We start from the raw sequence: 18,449 nt of genomic DNA on the forward strand, positions 1-18,449 counted from the left end.
AAATATAACTTGATTCATAATTTAGTAGCTAGCAGATAAATAAAACACACAGTTGCTTACTTCATTTTAAAATTGTATATTCTCCTTCAAAAATATATATACATATTTTGATTTGATTTGTTTGTTGCTTTAGTTGTTTTCTAGTATGCATTATACATGCGTATGTAATTTTAGTAGCTGCATCCCTAGCGTAATTCTAAACTTATTCAATTAATGTTACGATTATATTATTGCTGTCATAAATTATTAAATCTAAATCAAGCACTACAAAAGTGTGGGGCGGAGCAAGATATGTTCTGGCGATCGATCGATCCGATAGCAGCCCGTTTCGAGTGCTGCTAAGCCGGAGTCGTCATAATCATCGTCACCCTATCGCCAACACAATCTGGCCCGGCTAATTCTAACCCAGATGATTTACAATACTTCTTCATGTGACCGCGATGAGTGGATGTGGTAAATTTCGATGAAGGACCCATTTACACTGGGCGATTACAATAGTCAGAAACCAATCGTTGCAGTTCAGTTGGGATTGGTTTCGTTCGAGGGCTACGGCTAAGCTACGGCTCAAAAACGTATCCTGCATTTAGGCGCTAGTTTCCTACACATATATAAATATATCACAAAATCAGTGAAATTAAAATTCGCTGGAGTATTTGCTTGTTTCGCTTTGGATGATGCATGAGAAGTGCTCGTTGAAACGTTGAGTGATCAAATGTTTGGCAATGTCCTAGCTCAGCAGACGGCAACAACCTGTCACCTGAAGCTGATGCCGCACTTGCGGCTGATCTTGGGCGTGTGAATATATGCTATTGACAGCAGCAATGGTACATCGTTTTCGGACAGCTGGAGTGGATTTGTAATGTCGCTCAGTCGGCATGGATCAGTCTCCAGCAGGAATGCTGCCAATGTTTCCGATTGTAGGTAAATTTCCTGTAACTTGGACTCCAGGAACGACAAGCACTGAAACCAAATATTAAGAAATTAGCAATGTAAAATGTATGATAACATTTGCGGTGCCTACCTCATAGGCTGGTATGCCGCCTGCATTCATGGCCTGTACGGTTTCCAGCATGCTGGACACGAGCTGAGACATGCCCACAGGAGAACTCTGACCACCGGCATACGGAAACTGCTGCGTTTGAGATGAAATTAGGCGTACATCCCACTTGTCCATGTCCGCCACAATTGCAATGTTCTCCGCCGGCTGCGAGATTAGCGAGGCTGAGCGCGCAGCCAGAGCTAGATCCTCCCGCAGATGCATCTCCCACTTGTTGGGCGGAGCACAAGTACCCTAAAACATAGGAAACAAAATATAATCAGTATTGGCTCAATCGCAAAGATTGCAAAGCAATTCCCCACCTGCAATACCATATCGGAGACGTAATGATCGCTGACGCTTAACAGCAGCGAGGGAATAAAGCCGGCACGCAGCTGGTCGCCCGGAGATTCGTCGTCCTGCGGCAATTCCTTGACGCCCGGAACAGGCAGTTTCAAGAGCTGCTGGGACACATTGACCGCTGCACACTTGGCAGCCACCGAGGAGACGGAACTGCGTCCTGACGGCACCCGCTTGGGCTGCTGCTTGCGCATGTACGTGGTCTGCATTTGGGTTGGGATCGTTGGAGTTGGTGGCTCGACCGCAACAGAGGACTTTAGCGTGTCTATGGAGGCCGCCGAGTTTACGGATTGTAGAGCCTTAGAGCCATTACCGTTCCCACTTTGATTGTAGCAATGCATTTCATCGGTCTCGAATTCCAGTTCGGTGGCATTGGAAGGTGTTTGGTTCCAGGTGGCCGAGGTATTTATGCCAACGCCACTGCTGCAAACTACGCAACGATCGCTATTCGCAGCCACTGGAGTTGTCGGTGGAAGCAGAGCGGCAGTGGAGCTACTGCTAGCAGCTAGTGTTGCCGTGCTATCGCTACCCTTAAGGGCAGCTGCCTCGCTGGCCTCCAGTTTGGTGACCTTGTCCATTAGCAGATCATAGTTGGACATCAATAGATTCTTGTTCTTCATATAGTTGGTGGCTATTTGCGGATACTGTTCAAAGTTGAACTTCATACCCGAGTGTTTGCTTCTGTCGTGGGTGCGCTGATGTTGTGCACACAGCATCAGAGTAGGCTTAGAATCTTGATCTCCGCTCAGGTCCTCACTGCTCTTTTTCAGGTTGATCAGCGGTTCATTGTCGCCCAGGACGAAAACCACTCCATTGCCATTATCTGCGGATGTTTGTCGACAGATGCCGTGCTCTCGTTCGATTAGCTTGTGGCAGTGATCAAAGTGAATCTGCTCCTCCAGGCTAACGTTTTCTTTAATGGGCTCAATGCCCCAAGTCATGCGATCGCTTTTGCCCATGCTGTTCTGCGTTATCAAATCAGAGAGTGACAAATGCGAGGCTCGTCTCTCATGACTCAGGGGCTCAAAGTCACCAACGCCTGTTTCTCCAGTCTTGCTCTGCTGTTGGTCGGGATTTCCTTCAACGGAGTAGCTGCTGCTGCGTCGCTCCAGTTTGCGGTTGATGATCCGAATGCCCTGCTGCAGCTTGGCCAAATCACTGAGACTCAGACCCTCCTTTACACCTGCTACCGGCACCATGTTCCAAAAGAAATTCTTTTTCGGAGGTGCCTCCACGTTGTCTTCATAGTCGATGGCCTCGATGGCACCGTCGTCCACGGAACCTGTACTTACGGAGCCAGTGCCGCTTGACTGCTCCTCCTCCATGCACAGCTCCACGTTATCCGGCGTGGTTACTGTCAAACGGATCCGGCCGTCTTTGCCAGTACGAAAGTACTGCTGTGCCTGCCGCGCCAGCAGCATCTTCTTGTCAATACCTGTGTCCATTAAATAGTTTCCGATACGCAGCTCCTGCTGCACAAAGTGAGAGTCTCGGAAGGCCAACACAGTTGGAATCTCATTCTTTTTCAGAGTCTGCATGCCATCGCTGGCGTCTAGGGACCCAGAGTCCAATCCATCTGGGTCCCCATCCTCGTTGTCTCTATCGTACACGTTCAGGTCGCCATTCTCATCGTCCGCATCATCAGCAATGGCATTCAGATTCTGTTTGCAGGTTGCCGCCCTGCTCAGTCCGCGCTTCTGCGTCGGTGGACTCTTGTGCCTCTCCTGCGTACCCGTTTGATTTTTCGTCTGGCTCTGGGCGGCAAGGTCGTTAATTAGCTGCTTGTTAAAGTCCTCCCGCTTGGCCGCTCGCCGTACTTCGCTGCACCGAATAAAGTATGTGAGCACGTTTAGGAGCTTCTCTACCCAGAGCTTCTCTGCTCCACACACAATGGTGCGAGCTAGCTTCGGCGGCATGCCGATGGCTCCATAAAGGTCGCCAAGCTGGGCCCACAGCGCATTGTATGGATGCTTCTGGGCAACTTGGAGTAGCTTTGCCCTCTGCTCAATGGCCGCCGCTGAGGCAGACGACTCCGATCGCCGAGAACCGGAGCTGTTGAAGGCAGACACGGTGGCTACCCATCCGAGGTGATGAGTAAGAATTCCCGTCAGCATGGTGCTAATAAAACTGCAAATAAACGAAAAAATTAATTAGATATAAATCTAAACTTTGCTTGATAGTCAAACTTACAAATTAGAGTCCTTAGTATCGGCGAAGGAGAGAAGGTCGCACAGCTCCTTTATGAATCTCTCGGCCACAGTCTTGGAGTACTTGCTGCCGCTGGTGGTGATGCTCAGCCAGACGGGTGTCTTGATGCGCGGGGCAGTGAAGAGATCGCTGAACCACTGTTGCGTATCCTGCCAGGCCTGGAACATGATCTGAGGTCCACACACAAAATCCTGATTATTTGAAATTCAACAGGGACTGTATGTGTGTTCCTTACCTGCAGAAAGTTCTTGTGGTTGATGTAAGCCAGTTCTGTACTGGCTCTCAATCGACTAAGCATAGATTCCAGCAAGGCAATATGCTCACTGCAAAACAGCTCCATCTCCTCTTCAAATGACTCACTCATCGAGATACAGACGGCTAGTCCCAGTTTCGCTCGCCGGCGCAGATTGGCCTGCCTCCTGCCCATTTCCGGATTACTTCGCGTCTCATTCGCACAATAGCTCGCTCGTCGATATTGAGGTGGACCCATACCACCACCCTCGCTGCCCCCGCCAGCTCCGCCTCCTGCTGGTGCTACCACCGGGCCATTCAATGCGTAATTGTCGCTAAGGAAGCCGATAAAATCGTTCTTGGAATGCTCGTTCTCGAAGGAGGTGCGCAAATTACGCGAGATTCTTCGCTGTAGGCAGCCATCGCTGGCAAATCCGTCCAGGTATGGAGACCCCGTATAGCACGCCGAGTCCATGCTCAGCTTCCGCATTGCATCCGACTGATCCGAGAGGACGCTGCCCAAACTGCTGCGCGTGGATGAGTACTGATATGACCACTGATCCCCGCCAGCTCCACTGCCACTCGCACTGGCCGAATAGCCCGAATCCGTGGCAGTGCTATATGTTGATGAGTATCGAGGCCCGCTGGAGTCCATCGAATGAATGGACAGTGACTGTTGATCAGCTGGCGTCGCCGGAACGTCCAGCGGTGGCGTCAGGCTCATCTGCCGGCCCACACTCACGCTGAACGGCATTGAGAAGGAGTTCATCGAGAGACCATCCATGGATCCATGCTCGCTGCATATCGATGTGCGCGGCGTCGCCAGGCTGTTCGTGGAGAGCGTGGAGTAGGGCGAGTGGCCGGATCCACCATTGCTGGTGGGCGTCAGGTAGACCTGGGAGCACAGGATCCTGGACGGTTCCGGCAGCCAGTGCACCTTCAGAGCCGTTCCGCAAAAGGACATCGGCAGCGAGCCAAACACCATTTCGCCCACCGGCGTGATGTCGGCTCCCGAGGGTCGATTGTGCTGTTTAAAAATATCAAATTGGTCGTCAATTTAAAACGAATTTAAGTAAGCTGCTACTCTGCTAATGGGATTCTGCATCTACGGTTATAGAATCTGTATGCTTTTATGGTTCCCGAGATTCTTACGAACAGACGGACGGACATGGCCAGATGGGCTTGGCTAGTGATCCTGATTAAGAACACATATAACTTATAGCGTCGGAAACGCATTTCTTCTGCTCTATAAATATCAAAAAATAAACAAGAAGATTTTCAACTAATTTAAATTTCATCATTCAAACTAAGCGAGTCATAATCTACACACTTTATAAAGAAATTAAATCGCTCGTGATATTTCACCTTTACGAGCAATGCGTTTTATGTTTTTACACCCGAACAGTCATAAGTTCGAATAGAATACTTAATAGATGACTCACCTTATAGCCATACTCCGCGCACACCTCGATGAAATTGCTGCCATTGCTGGAATGTGACTTCGACGGTATCTTGCCATTCTGCAGCGATGTGTACTTTTCATTCTTAAGGAACTTTCCACCGCCACTCGTGCTGGACGATGATATGGATGCGGATGTGGCCGATGGGTCCTTGTGCGTCACCTTCTGGAGGGCATTCGAGTCGAAGAGCAATCGTCGAGTGTCATCCTCTTTGTAGAGCAGAACTCGCACCTGGCTGCCCTCGAAGGGGAATCGACTGCAAAAGAAGGATCGAAGGTAAAGTCATTTAATTTAGGCACATACTCGTACTAAAGAAGATTGTAGTTACAACATGGTTAGAATTAATACAGTTTGTTTTACCGCGAATGGACTAACACTACCCGCTAGTTGCACTGTTCAAAATTCCCCTTTGTACAGATTAGTTCCACTGCTTTTTTTTAAATATATTTGTCACCATTCGACACCATTCAAAATCGGGAGTCTAGAGTTCCGCTCGAAGGTCATCAAAATGCCAGCCGCAGCTTCGCCGCCCAGCGGAGGTTCATTATAATGCGCACATCTCGAGCAGCTCTCGTATTTTTTGCCGTTCAGTGTCGTCGATAAAATGGCAAATGCTATGCTCTATATATAGCGATCCTTCGTTTGGCACGTGACGATTACTCATGCCCCCATACGAGCGGTGCTGTCAGTGCCGTCTTCAAATCTTTTACAGCCCCAAACCGCAATGTCGATTGATAAGGCCGAGTGAAACGTACTAATGCTGAACTTTGAACCCCCTGAAATGGGGCGGGAGGGGGAGTGAAGTGAAGGTGTCGTCGGTAGTCACATGACGGCAAACTTGAATGTTAAATTAAACCAATTTATTTTTGCCCGTTCTATAATTGGCTGATCCAAGTAGCGCTGGCAAATGAGGTATACGAGTATAACTCGGCGGAACAGAACAAATACAAGTCTAAGGTCTCAAAGAACGAAATCTATTTAAAACTTAAATGAATTCAAACAAAGTTTGCTCGACGATTTAGTGAATATATTCGAATACACCTTATCCCATCGCAGAACGATTATACAAAAAAATTGAACAATATTTTAGGTAGTTCTAAAGTAACCTACAAAACTAATTGAAACTCTGAGATGAACTGTGTGAAATGCAAAAAACAAAAAAATAAATGAATAGTAATGCATAATTTGTTGACAGCTCCTGTCAACGCTAATTATACTCCAATCCATCGAATAACCGACGAAACCCATTCGAAATCCATTCCACTCCACAGGCCAGACAAATCGGCAGCCATCGTACTCGATTTAAAGCTCGTACAACAGATTTGAGCTAATTAATTTAGTGGCTGTATAAATGGCTTGTCTAAGTAGCGCTAAGTTTGCGAAAGGCGCCTTCTCTGAAATTAGCGCTATAATTAACAATTAGCCCAACTGATGATAGTCGTTTGCCGTCTCAGGGGGTGGGGCTGGGCTAAATGGTGGGGGGTGGGGGGTAGTGGGCGAACTAGTTTTAGAGCTTAATAAATGTTTTACTGCCCAGCGATAAGAAGGGGGGAGCCCGCACGCACGCCGATTACGAAGGTGTTTTTTGTTTTTTTGGTTTGGTTTTAGGTCGGTCACGAGGGCCCCTGATATAGTGTGGATATATTGTGGTCTGGCCGGCCAGCCAGCCAGCCAGCCGGACGGACTGCACCGGCGGCCCCTTTGTTGTCCTCGGACTGTCCAATGTCCGGCCATCCCGGATCGGGGCGAATTTATTGACCATGCTTACTTGGATTTAAAGGGCGGCGTATGCATGCGACAAAGGGTAATTCCAACTGCAGCTTCGCGATAGCGCCAACTGACTGGCCGGAAAGTTTCGTAGTTACAGGTAGTACTTGTCCAACTCGACCTTGCCTCTATATCTATAATTTCATAACGGAAAAAAATGTCTCATTTAATTTGCTGGTCACTCCTCCGTAAGCCCCACAATTTGGAAACCTACTCCTCTTTAAGCCCCACAATTTGGAAACCTAAGTCCATAGAGTGTGATAAAATATCTATAAATTCATTAAGCATTAGTACCTCTTAACGGGTTAGCAATGTATTTATACTTCATGATCGATCGTTAACAATAATAAATTTTACACGAATTAGCCTTTTTATCTGCTCAATTTACTTTAAAATTTCAACAATAAGTATTGAGCAAATATTTATATCTGTAGCTCTTCACATCAAAACCAAATTGATAATTTCAATTGAAAATGTAAACAATTTTGGTATTTACCAACAAGTCACGATTTAATTCAGTGTACTCATTTTTGAATAAAATTTCAATGAGCCAAAAAAAATGTGTAAAATGTAACTCCTTATTTTGTTATTCTATTTTTGAAATTGAAATAGAAATTGTGTTTGAAAAAGCAACTATATTTTTCATATTTATTTACATCTTTTGCATTCTCTAGCTTCCAAAGTTGGTGTGAAACTTGTAGTTTATTTTCGAGTTGGAGAAGTTAAACTGTAACATTTACCGTTGGACCCCCGATTAGCGCGGACTGACGACGCGTCGATATCTTTATGGCCGCGATGCTAGTCAGCAAATGAAGTTCAAGGCGCTCGCGATCGCACTGGGAGCTCGAGAACTGGGGAACCGAACTGGGAACGGGGACTGAAAAGCCCAGGTCCCGTGCCCAATCGTCAGAGCAAGACGAGCGGCGAGCTCACTCGCATATGCATTATAATAAGGCCTGCCTGCCTGGCCAATCGATATATATATATACATTTATATATGTACATATGGAGGCACACCACGGACATATGGACATACATACAGACGAGGGCAGTACGCTGAAATACTCATGCAGATAATACAAGCAACGATCCTCAACGAGGCGACTTCGGGGCCGCGACATGGGGCATCCAAATTGGAGCGCTGCTCACATGATTTCGCGGACCCATCCATTCGTTCGTCCAGCTGCGCACCCAAGCCAAAACGAACATAACCGAACCGAGTCCGAGTCCGAATCCAAAACCCACCGAGTGGGATCCAAAAGTCGGACGAGCATCATGTGGCCACCATTTGTTGGTTGTCATAGAGACTGATGTGTTAATATGTTGTTTAAAAATTTCAAAAAATAATAATAATAATAACCCTAAATACACACACATATGAGAAAGAGAAAGGAAAAACATTTGGCCACAAGTCGAGAGACAGCGATGAATGATCGTTTGATGGATTAGTTGAAAGACATATGGCCAAAATTTAATAACAACATTAAAGACATTCCTCAACGGTTTTCTGCCGAAGGTTAAATGCCCTGGGGAATGTAATTATTCAAGTTATTTTGAGGCTCTTAATGGCTTGCTTTGGATTTTAATCAAAGCCCGGAAAATAGGAATGTGTTAGAAATGAGAAATTCCGAGATTAAAGTTTAATCTTTAAAGACTTTTGTTACTTATTCGGATTTTCCCTTTAGTAATGCAAAAATATATAAATAATATATAAAATAAATGAAGATTAGTCAAATATTTAAAAAAAATTCCAGGCACATTTATTATATTGAGAAGGCAGTGTAGAACACCCCATTGTTTTACAATTTTTTTTTTTTTGCTGGGTGCTCGTGTTTCCCCACCCAAATGGACTTTGTCAGCAGCCCTGATCTTTGGGGCACTACGAACGAATACGTGAGCATTGGAGGCCAGAAAGCCAGATGCCAAAAGGCACAGGGCTGCTGCTGACCTGGCCAAGACGTGTGGAGTACGGTGGAGATCAGCGCGAAAACAATTATCGAAAGGCCGCTAAGTTGACTTATCGCTCGAAGAGGCAGCGGCGTTGTTTATTCAGATATTTTTGCCATAGCTTTTATTTTCATTATTATTTTTTTTTTTCGCCTGTGGGCTGTGGGCAGGGCAGTGCTGGGGGTTAGCGGGGGCGGGGCACTCGCTGGGATCACATGCTTTTTCAGCTACGCAAGCAAAACAAAAGCGAGCCACAGCCAAACAATATTAAGCAAATAAATACATACATAAATACGGGCGGGCATGCATAATGAAGGAAGACAAGAACAAACGACGATTCCCCCCATCCGACCATATGGCCCTCTCTCTCTCTCTTTGGGGGGTTCTGCACATACACTATACCCTATACATACACTATATAGGAATATTGTGATTGATATGGCCAGGTGTACTTATGGGGGATGTAAGGCGGAGTGCCCACTCGAGTGGCGACGGGCGTTATCGGGCTTTGCCTGGATTATGTTTTGATTAGCCCTCGGATACTCCTCCACTGCGCCACACTGATTGATATGGGAAATCGCCGGCAATTGATATGTCCCAGACATTTGGCTTCTGGCACGGCGGCCACAGTTCCGCACACTAGCGTGTACACAATACGACACCAGAGTGATAAACAGAGAGTAAAGGCGCACAATTGTAATCAAATCAGCATCTGTTAATGACTTTACAGAGCGTGTCTGGCCGTCTGATTTGCCCTGTCTGCGGATTATGCACTGAGAGAAATCTAAACTAAATAATGGAAACAAAACATTTTAAGGCTTGAGAAATATAAATGTCATTACTAGCAAACATGAAAGTAGTCTAGGAAAGTTCAAGTAAAGATGGAAACCCTTTGCTAAGAAGGTTAATATTTCGATGGTGAAGATTCTAGAGTTGTAACTTCTTTAAAATACCACTTATAAACTCTTTCTGATGATAGTTTGTATGAAGATCTATGTCACAGCATACGAACACCTAACTTTCCACCTTTCTTACAACAGGTTTACCCAAGGTTTGTTCTTCAAGGATGAACTTCTTGCAACCAGAAAAGCACCCCTTTTCCCCCAGTGTTAGTCTTCTCGTGTGAGTGAGTGAAAGAGAGCGTGGCAAATAAACACAGATTTCCAAAGCGACGACAGCAGCACAGCCAACAAAGCCACGCGGACTGGCGGTGGGTGCGGGGAGGGACGGCTAGGCGGCGGCAAAAGCGAAACAACAACCAGTTGCTCCATCCATACAACAAGTCACATGACCCAACCAACCGACCGACCGTCCGTCCAGCAACGATGATGGCGATGGCGATGGAGACGTTGGCGTTTGGCTACGACAATGGGTATATATAATGTATATACCGTATATATATATAAACGGTATAACGGCAGCTGCGCCCAGCAAATTGACTATCATTATCACTGGGCCCATTATAAGCAGTTATGCACACACAAATAAATCCAGTAGACACACGTCCGCACAGTCGAACGACCTTCACCCCGTCCTTTTGGTTCGCAAAAAAAAAAAAATCGAATGTCAAGTTCAAAGCAATTGGCAATATCCCCAAAAGCCACTCACACGCTTTGGAACACCAGAAATTTATCAGCCAGCCAGCAAAAGTCAGGGAAACAAAAAAAAAAACGAAATAAACTACAAAAAATAAACACAAACAAGAGTCGTCGTCGTCGCCGTCGCAGCCGCTCACAATACTAATGAGCAAATGACGACAAAAATATCGAGTGATTTTCATTGTCACTTGAGACCAATGCAAACAGACGCGGAAAAGTCAGGTGGGGCACCCAGAGGCGGAGGAGGAGGTGGAGGTGGAGGTAAGGACAGGTGAGCACTGGCGGGCGCAATCAATCAATGAAAGTTCCCGCACACACAAGTTGCCAGCATTGTGCACTTGTTTCCACCTGGCAAACACAACCTGACTCAGGAGTAAGCCAACTCTTGCCCAGGTGAGCTCATGGCCCAAATGTCAACAAGGCAAGAGTCAGAGTCGCAGAAAGATGACGGAATACTAAATACGGAATACGGAATATCAAACCTGAAAATAATACTTCCGTCATCTTTCGAATTTAACGCCATAGCAGCAGAATCAGCAGCAGCGGCAGGAATCAATTGAAATTGTTTCATTCAGCAATCTGGGATCAGGGATTAATGGAAAACATTTACATAAACAATCACGAGCGAAGGGAAAACAATGGCCAGACCTTGCAGATAAGGCAGAAACACACCAAGTGCCCTGTAAGCTGCCATATAAACATTTTTACAACACAGAATCATGTGGTCAGCGGGGTGAAAAATTCCATTCGCCGATTACTTATTTATAACGCAGTCCTTTATATTCTTAAAAGAGCAATTACAATTGCCTTGGGTATATAAAGTTAATAAAATGGTATAAATTAAGCATAGAAAGGCAATAGCTATTTGCTATATTGGTCTAATACAATAATAAATTGTGTTTTATTGCCGCGCTTATAAATCATAATTTGTCTGTGGTGTCCTAAACTTAAGACCGCACATAAATCTCAGGTGAAAACTAAAAATGATCTGTGGAGTTAAAAAACCTAAGTTGATTACTCCTAAATCACTAATAGTATTCATTTTTTTTTTAAGCTTTCTATCTGAACTTTAACGACCCAAACAGTTACGGTTCGGCGAAAAGGTAATAAACAGATATACTGCCATCCTCATTATTCACACTTCTGTGTGCATAGTTATATGTACATATTTCCATAATTCCGTGAAGTAACAGCCCCAACCGGCCGAGTGTAATCTCAGGTGTTTTTGGCCATAGTCATAATACCCCCGTGATTCGATGAGCGTTCGGATTTGGCCAAAGGCAATGGCAAACAGTAGTTAAAGTAGAGCCGTATGCATTGGGCCATTGGAAATTATTCGGAAATTGTGCCCCCTGCAATGGTTCACCTATAAGGTGTCTCGTTGAGCTTCCGTTAATGGAGCTCTGGGCTTAGGCACTTCGGGCTCTTATTTTGTTTGCCCAGCTCATTGATACGAGGCGGCGGCGGCAGGCAGTGGAAAACAAAAGCGTTTTGTCAACTGATAATGGGTGAAAACAGGGCCATTCCACAGACAGAGAAGCGCTAATGTCTACACTGGCAGACAGAAATTCAAGTGCAAATGCCATTTGATATCAAACATCACCCTGCCTTTGTCAGACTTCAGAGTTATGTCTTTATAATCCTCTTTTTCTAACAATAAATATCATAGACAGCTCAATAATTAAGTTTTTTTTTCTTTTTTTCCTTCAATTCAAGTTCAAATTGTTAAAGTTCAATGCTAATCCGATTAAGATATCAAGCAATAAGAAGTTTAGCTTTACCAAAAAAAGCACTTGAGAATTGTAAAATGAAAAGAAAGAGAAAACAGCCTTGGTAGCAAATTATGGTTGGGTTTGGAGATATCTCTTGTATTTGTTTACTTTTGTTGAATATTTACTTTTTGTTGATAATTTAATTAACTTTTCATTAATAAATATGTTATATTAATAAAATATGTTGGCAACTTTGTTAATTATTGAACACATACTCTTTGGTTGATAATTAAATTAACATTTAATTAATAAATATTAAATGTTGTGCTAAATAAAATTAGGATATATTCAGAATAAACTGGATTAGGACAATGTAATTGCTTAAACGGGTGTTAAGCTTCAGGTTTTGCAAAAATATAAATTAATTAATACATCTCTCACTGAAGTGCAAAATCGGTAAGATTTCTTTGTTAATTTTTGGTAAATAGCTAACTTTGTTTCTTCAAGTGCACCTGCTATCGGAACGGGTCGCGAGGCAACAACAAAAACTGGATACGCGACGTCGTCGACGATTCACTACTCATATGACTTGGCAGACCACGCGACTTCGCACATGAAGCACCACATCACCATCACCACCACCGCCTCGCCCCTTTCCCCTCGACGAAGTGCTGCCATTTAAATGTGCTGATTTCTGTTTGCACATAACTAAAGTTTGTGTGCCGACTGCTCCGCCGGCAAACGCGTACATATTTAATTGCACTGATGATGAGGTTAATAGTAGGGGGCGGGGGGTGTGGGCAAGGGATCCCATATGATGGGCATAACACCTCTCCTGACATGTGGCCCACAGCGACGGAAAACTAGAGCCAGACACCCCGGCACCTGGCCCATTATTACTATACTACTACTCTATTACGGCTGGTCGCATCGTAACGCTACGGACCATGTAATAAGTTCACACCTGCTGCGCGATCCAGACCAAGCACTTTGATTGATGTCTGGCCGGACGGCGACTGTTGTTTGGCCATTCAATTGGCGGGCAGTTATCAAAAACTATTAATGAATTCTCGTTCGCTACCCAATTTACGACTCATTTGCCTAAGGCTCTAAGTGAAATCATCCATAATGGTTCATTCAGAGCGGTGATTTTTCTTTCTTTTTTTTCAGCATATTGTGGAAGATTGATATGTGTGGCTTTGTTTGATCGGCAATCGAACGCGATTTTATTGTGTGCCACACGTGCCTGAAGACCACGGCCCACGGATCATAATGAGACTTTGTTGGGCCAAAGTTTTCCACAAAAGGTGCTAATTCGCTTGATTTGCGTAGCTGGATGCGATGTGATGCGGTGGGTATGGTATGATATGGTATGGGTATGGTTATGGTGTTCGTACTCATGTGAAAGTCCAGCGATCGATCGACAGTTTGCGAATCGCACCTCGTAGATCGCAAGGCGATTGTGCGGGTACGAAATCACAGTTTGTATATAGCCAGAAATCCCCGGACTTATCGGGAATTAATACCAGCTCGCTAATAACGGATATATGTATTTTTGGACGCCATATGCGATGGATATCGGGCGAATGACTTGCGAATTGGGTTAAGGAATGCGCGCGCCTTCAAAGGCACATGATGCCAGGCGTCTGGTTTTGGATTTATTCGCTTTAGTATCATGCATATGTATGTACAAAAAAAAAAAAAAAACTGTCATGTGACCAACTGGCTAGCAAATGTCTAAACATGGTCACGACGACGACGGCGTCCAAAGGAAATGATTCACCCCTTTTCCGCGCACGATTGATTCACCCCAGATGTCCAGGGGCCTTGATTTCCAGCATTTCACCATTTCTTAATTATACACAAGTGTCATGGGGTTTTTGTTATTTTCTTCGTTTTTTTTTTTTTTATTATTTTCTCTTGTTTTATTTTCGCCAGCTTTTTTATTCTTAGCTCTACGCCTATCAGAGGAGACCGAAAGTATTTTTAAATCATTTCTTTTGGGCCCGGTGGAAATATGAACGATAAGTGGAGGTTCAGATTCTGTCGTGGAAATTTACCCAAGCGTGCTGCCGTAATTTATTGCCGTCACCCAACTAAATTAAGCAAATAAACAAATACATTTATTTGGCCCGAGTGGAGTTTTTAACTGCTATTAGTGTAAACGTTTGTTTAGTTTACAGCGAAACCGAAAAAAACCTGACCTAGTACAAAGATAGCGTCGGAAAGGGGGGGTGTTTCGGGGGCTAATTCGAGGGGGAGTTAGTCGGGCCGGCTGTCGTCTACACCTTACAGGTTTTCACTTTTTTTTTGTTTTTATTATTATTATTAGAATTGTTCTCCAAGTGTGAGAGCGTGTGTGTGCGCCCGTGGGCAAAGTGCAAAAACCCCAAAAGCTGGCGACGCTTAATTAGCAGAGTGAAAAGTTTCTATCACGTGATGGCGTTGGCAAATGTTGGCGACAAGCGCGGCCATAAATGTATATACGGCCCGAATATTGGTCAATACACACTCGAATCTGACAATTTCACCATTACGCTCTATATATATTTTAAATGCCAGCTTGCCGTCTGACCGATAAGGCGGCCGATTGACAGCGTGGACGAGGCGCTAATCGAGTTAGCCGGGCAACGGGGGCCCTCAGATTAATGGCCCCAAAAATAAATGGGAAAACGATTGAAACATTTTATGGGCCCTGTCAGCAATGGTCTCCGAAATTTGTTATCCATTAGGTTTTCTTTTTATTTTTGCATATCGACAGTTTGGTATCATCGTGAGTTGTCGAAATATGTTTTTTGATCGTTATCAAACTGACGTGATTAGAACTTTTATTAAATACATAAAAAAAATACAAAAAGAATTGCGTTTTAGAGGATCTTATATTCCAAAATTCAATGGTTTTGTGTTTGCCAAACTAAGCAAAAAAGTATCGTTAAAAATAAAACAAAACCTCCAAGCCCGATAGTTCTCTGGCCAACTATATGCACATTAGAAGCTTCATAAAACTAAACAAATAAATACGTTTTCGGAGAACTGTAATCTTATCCGTTTTGATTTCGCAAAAATTGTATACGAAACAGTAAAAGGTGTCAATGATATTGCGTTCCTAGAAAATCGGGCGTAGGTGTGTCCCCCAGTTAACCGTTAACAAAGCATCCCCGCAATCACAGTACCATGCACACTCGCAGTCACAGCAACAGGAACCAAAGCCACAATCACTGCCCACGCACAAGTTAAGGAAAAAGTGTCAAAAATAAACATTGTAAACTGAATGCAGCAGCATACATAAGTAAATAGTGTAATAAATAATAATGAAATGAGAATTAAGCGCAAAGGCAACAAAAACAATGCGCCGCGCCAACAACAAAATGTGTATGACATAATAATCACGAGAGCAGGCCGCGACCGCCGATTAGCAAGTCATGTGATTCGCTTTTATTTACATTTGCGCCTGACGTTGCCGTCGCCTTCCCCCGGCACACACCGTAAAAGTTTACCAACGTACGCCTACGTCTGCGTGAGTGCGAGCGAGAGGCCAGCGCACACGAAGCGATAACGAATGGAGCCGAGAACGAACCGATCGCTTTGTGGGCAGTAGAGGAGAGCCACGAAGCGCGTGGGGAGAGGCAGAGCATAGTGGGGCACAGTTATTTGCGCGCGCAGCTCGATTGATGGGTGTGGAGCCATGCGAGCGAAAGAAACGGCAATGGCCAAACATCAACGCACCTCCTCGCACACATGCACCCACCATGACTACCCAATATGCACTGCTGGGGGTGTTGTTTTCTTCGTTTAGGGCTTGTTGTTGGTTTCTTCGTGGAGCTGCTTGTGGTGCAGGCTATCGTTATCGATATTAGTACAGTGAAGCGCAGCCAGAACCATATTTTTGTCTGTGATAAATTCATAAATATGAATTTAAAGCGCAAGAAATAGAAGAAAACTAAAACATGAACTAGCAATTTTACATAAAAATTATTTAGTTAAAAACAATAAAACCAACTCAATAAAAAAATGTATTTACTTTAATAAATTTGAGTTTTTACCTGTTTTTAAAATGTATCTAAAAATGTAAGAAAATAAGAATAATCCTTCTTAACTGCAAGCACCTGAAAATGGAATTTCCTGCAAAAACCGATCAGGTAGCTTGTGCCCTTTAAGAAGAACCCACTGTGGCTATAACAACAGAGGGACAAGGAACCAAGATAATGCGCCTCCTTTGTTACGTTTTCGAGGCAGCTGCAAACGCATCTTTGTAATCCCCTAAGATTTTGCTTTCACTGCCATTTCACTGCGGATTTGCGTCCTTTCATGTTGGCCAGACTTGCAGATTCTATCGAATAAGGCGGCAAGCGGCGTACGTGACGATGATTAGTGCATGCCGAATTTGTGTGCTGGGTTATCGTCCTCGTTTTACGCTTTGCCAATTTGCGTACGAAGCACGGTAGGTGGGGGAAGAGGAAGCGCAGGTGGTGCAAGAGAGGAACATGATGAACATGATGGTGGAGGGGGGCGGGGCGTATATGTATGTATGTATAGTGTGAAACGCATCATGAGAACGCCTTTTCGCACGTCTCTCTTTGTGTGAGTGTGTGTGCTTCCGAGTGATTTTGCAGCTGCACCTATTTTCCCCCTTTGTTGAGCGCGCATTTTATCGATACACTAATACCGGGTGTTAGGCAGTTTTGTTGTTAAAATGATAAACACTTACCTTAGATAATTTCGCGAAGTTTGTTTTGTAGCTTTTGCGGACGACGAACTATTGCCAGCAGAGGTCGTGGCAGCGACGCCGGCAGAGGCGTGAGCTGTACGTGCCGGCAATGTTGTTGTAGTAGCTGGCGTTGCTGTTCCTGTAGTTGCTGTTGCTGTTTGGCTATTAATTAGCGCTGCTGCTGCTGCGGACGCTGCGGTCAGCGTGGGCGCTGCCGCTAAATTCGCGGGTGTTGTTGGTGTTGCCGACGGAAAGAAGAGTTTATTCAATAGGGCCATAATAAGACACGATGTGCGCAAACTGTTAATAAACACATCTGGCCAATCGAAATCTCAGAATCGAAGATCGAATATTAAATTTATTTCTGATTTTGTATGGAAATGGAAATAAAACACAGACACAAGCAAGCGCGCACTTTTCGCTTTCCTTGGAATGTGTGGTTGTTGCTGTTGTTGTTGGCGAGAGAGACGTCTACCGTTACACGCGCGCCTGCCAGAGCGAGATGGCGGATGCTGCACAATCAAAACCAAAACTTTCGCTTTGCACTTTTCTTTCTTGCACTGCTTCTGATCTATCTGATCTCTTCCTGAACACAAACACACACATACGCACTTGCAGTGGAATTTATTTGATTGAGCAAAAACAATATATGGCTATTTTTGTGTTATTTTCGCGAATCGGCTGCGGAAGCGACACAGGTTCTTTACCGTTCCACATCGAAATGAGAACCGAATATCGCTGGCGTCCGCTTTAAAAAGTTTGCAAGAGACGCGTCGCAGTCGTTAAATGTGTGTGAGTGAAAGAGAGAGAGAGAGCGGCAGCAGCGTTTAAAGAGCACCGTCTGTGTTTGTTTGAGTGTGTGTAAATGGTTTTCTGTCGTTGCTACCAATGCGAGCTTCTTTTGGCCAATACACACTTTTTTGTTGTCATTTATCATTCACTTCCCACTTCCTGCCCACCTTTTTCACCGTCTTTCTCGCGATTCTCAGATCAAAGTCAAGTCACTTATTTTATTTGAACACTTTGCGGCTCTGTTTGTGTTACGAGGTGTTACATTCTGCTTTTTGGCCTGGCCCAAAGGTTGGTCTTCGGTCTTAACGCTTCGCGCTGACTGTTTGGCCTTTATTTACAATCACAAACACAAACAACACAAGAGCATTTTGCAACGCGAAGTTGGCCGCAGCTGCGCGACAGTGTGTGCACACCAAGGTGCAGAAGTATGAAGGCAGTTTTAGGGTATATTTTAAGTGTTGCCACACCATTTGACGCGCGTTTAACGGAAATTTGAAAATTTTTGTTAAATTCCCTTTAAATTTTGTAGTTCGTCGAAAGAAATGTTATCTTTGAAAACTTTTTTAAAAAAAACGTATCAGATAATGATTACAATTCATAGTTGTACTTAGTAAAATTTTTCAAACCTTG

General features: G+C 44.4%; 1 protein-coding gene across 2 annotated transcripts; it reads right to left on the minus strand.

The window, feature by feature from the left end:
• Positions 1-60: 60 nt before the first annotated feature.
• On the minus strand, positions 61-18,246 carry LOC6738406 (folliculin-interacting protein 1). 2 transcript variants are annotated; one of them, XM_016169363.3, is made up of 8 exons: positions 7,803-7,943; positions 7,064-7,196; positions 5,278-5,551; positions 3,840-4,862; positions 3,587-3,774; positions 1,360-3,523; positions 1,022-1,291; positions 61-960 (listed from the first exon to the last, which is right to left on the minus strand). In XM_016169363.3, exons 2-8 carry the CDS (start codon positions 7,087-7,089, stop codon positions 754-756), a joined length of 4,152 nt encoding a protein of 1,383 aa, XP_016032261.1. In that variant the 5' UTR covers positions 7,090-7,196; positions 7,803-7,943; the 3' UTR covers positions 61-753. The 2 variants fall into 2 exon arrangements, with proteins under 2 accessions (XP_016032261.1, XP_016032262.1); XM_016169364.3 differs by lacking the exons at positions 7,064-7,196; positions 7,803-7,943 and adding an exon at positions 17,028-18,246.
• Between the last annotated feature and the right edge of the window lie 203 nt (positions 18,247-18,449).

The sequence above is a fragment of the Drosophila simulans genome, chromosome 3L (genome assembly GCF_016746395.2).
Source record: "Drosophila simulans strain w501 chromosome 3L, Prin_Dsim_3.1, whole genome shotgun sequence".
In the NCBI taxonomy this organism is placed as follows: Eukaryota; Metazoa; Arthropoda; class Insecta; order Diptera; family Drosophilidae; genus Drosophila; species Drosophila simulans.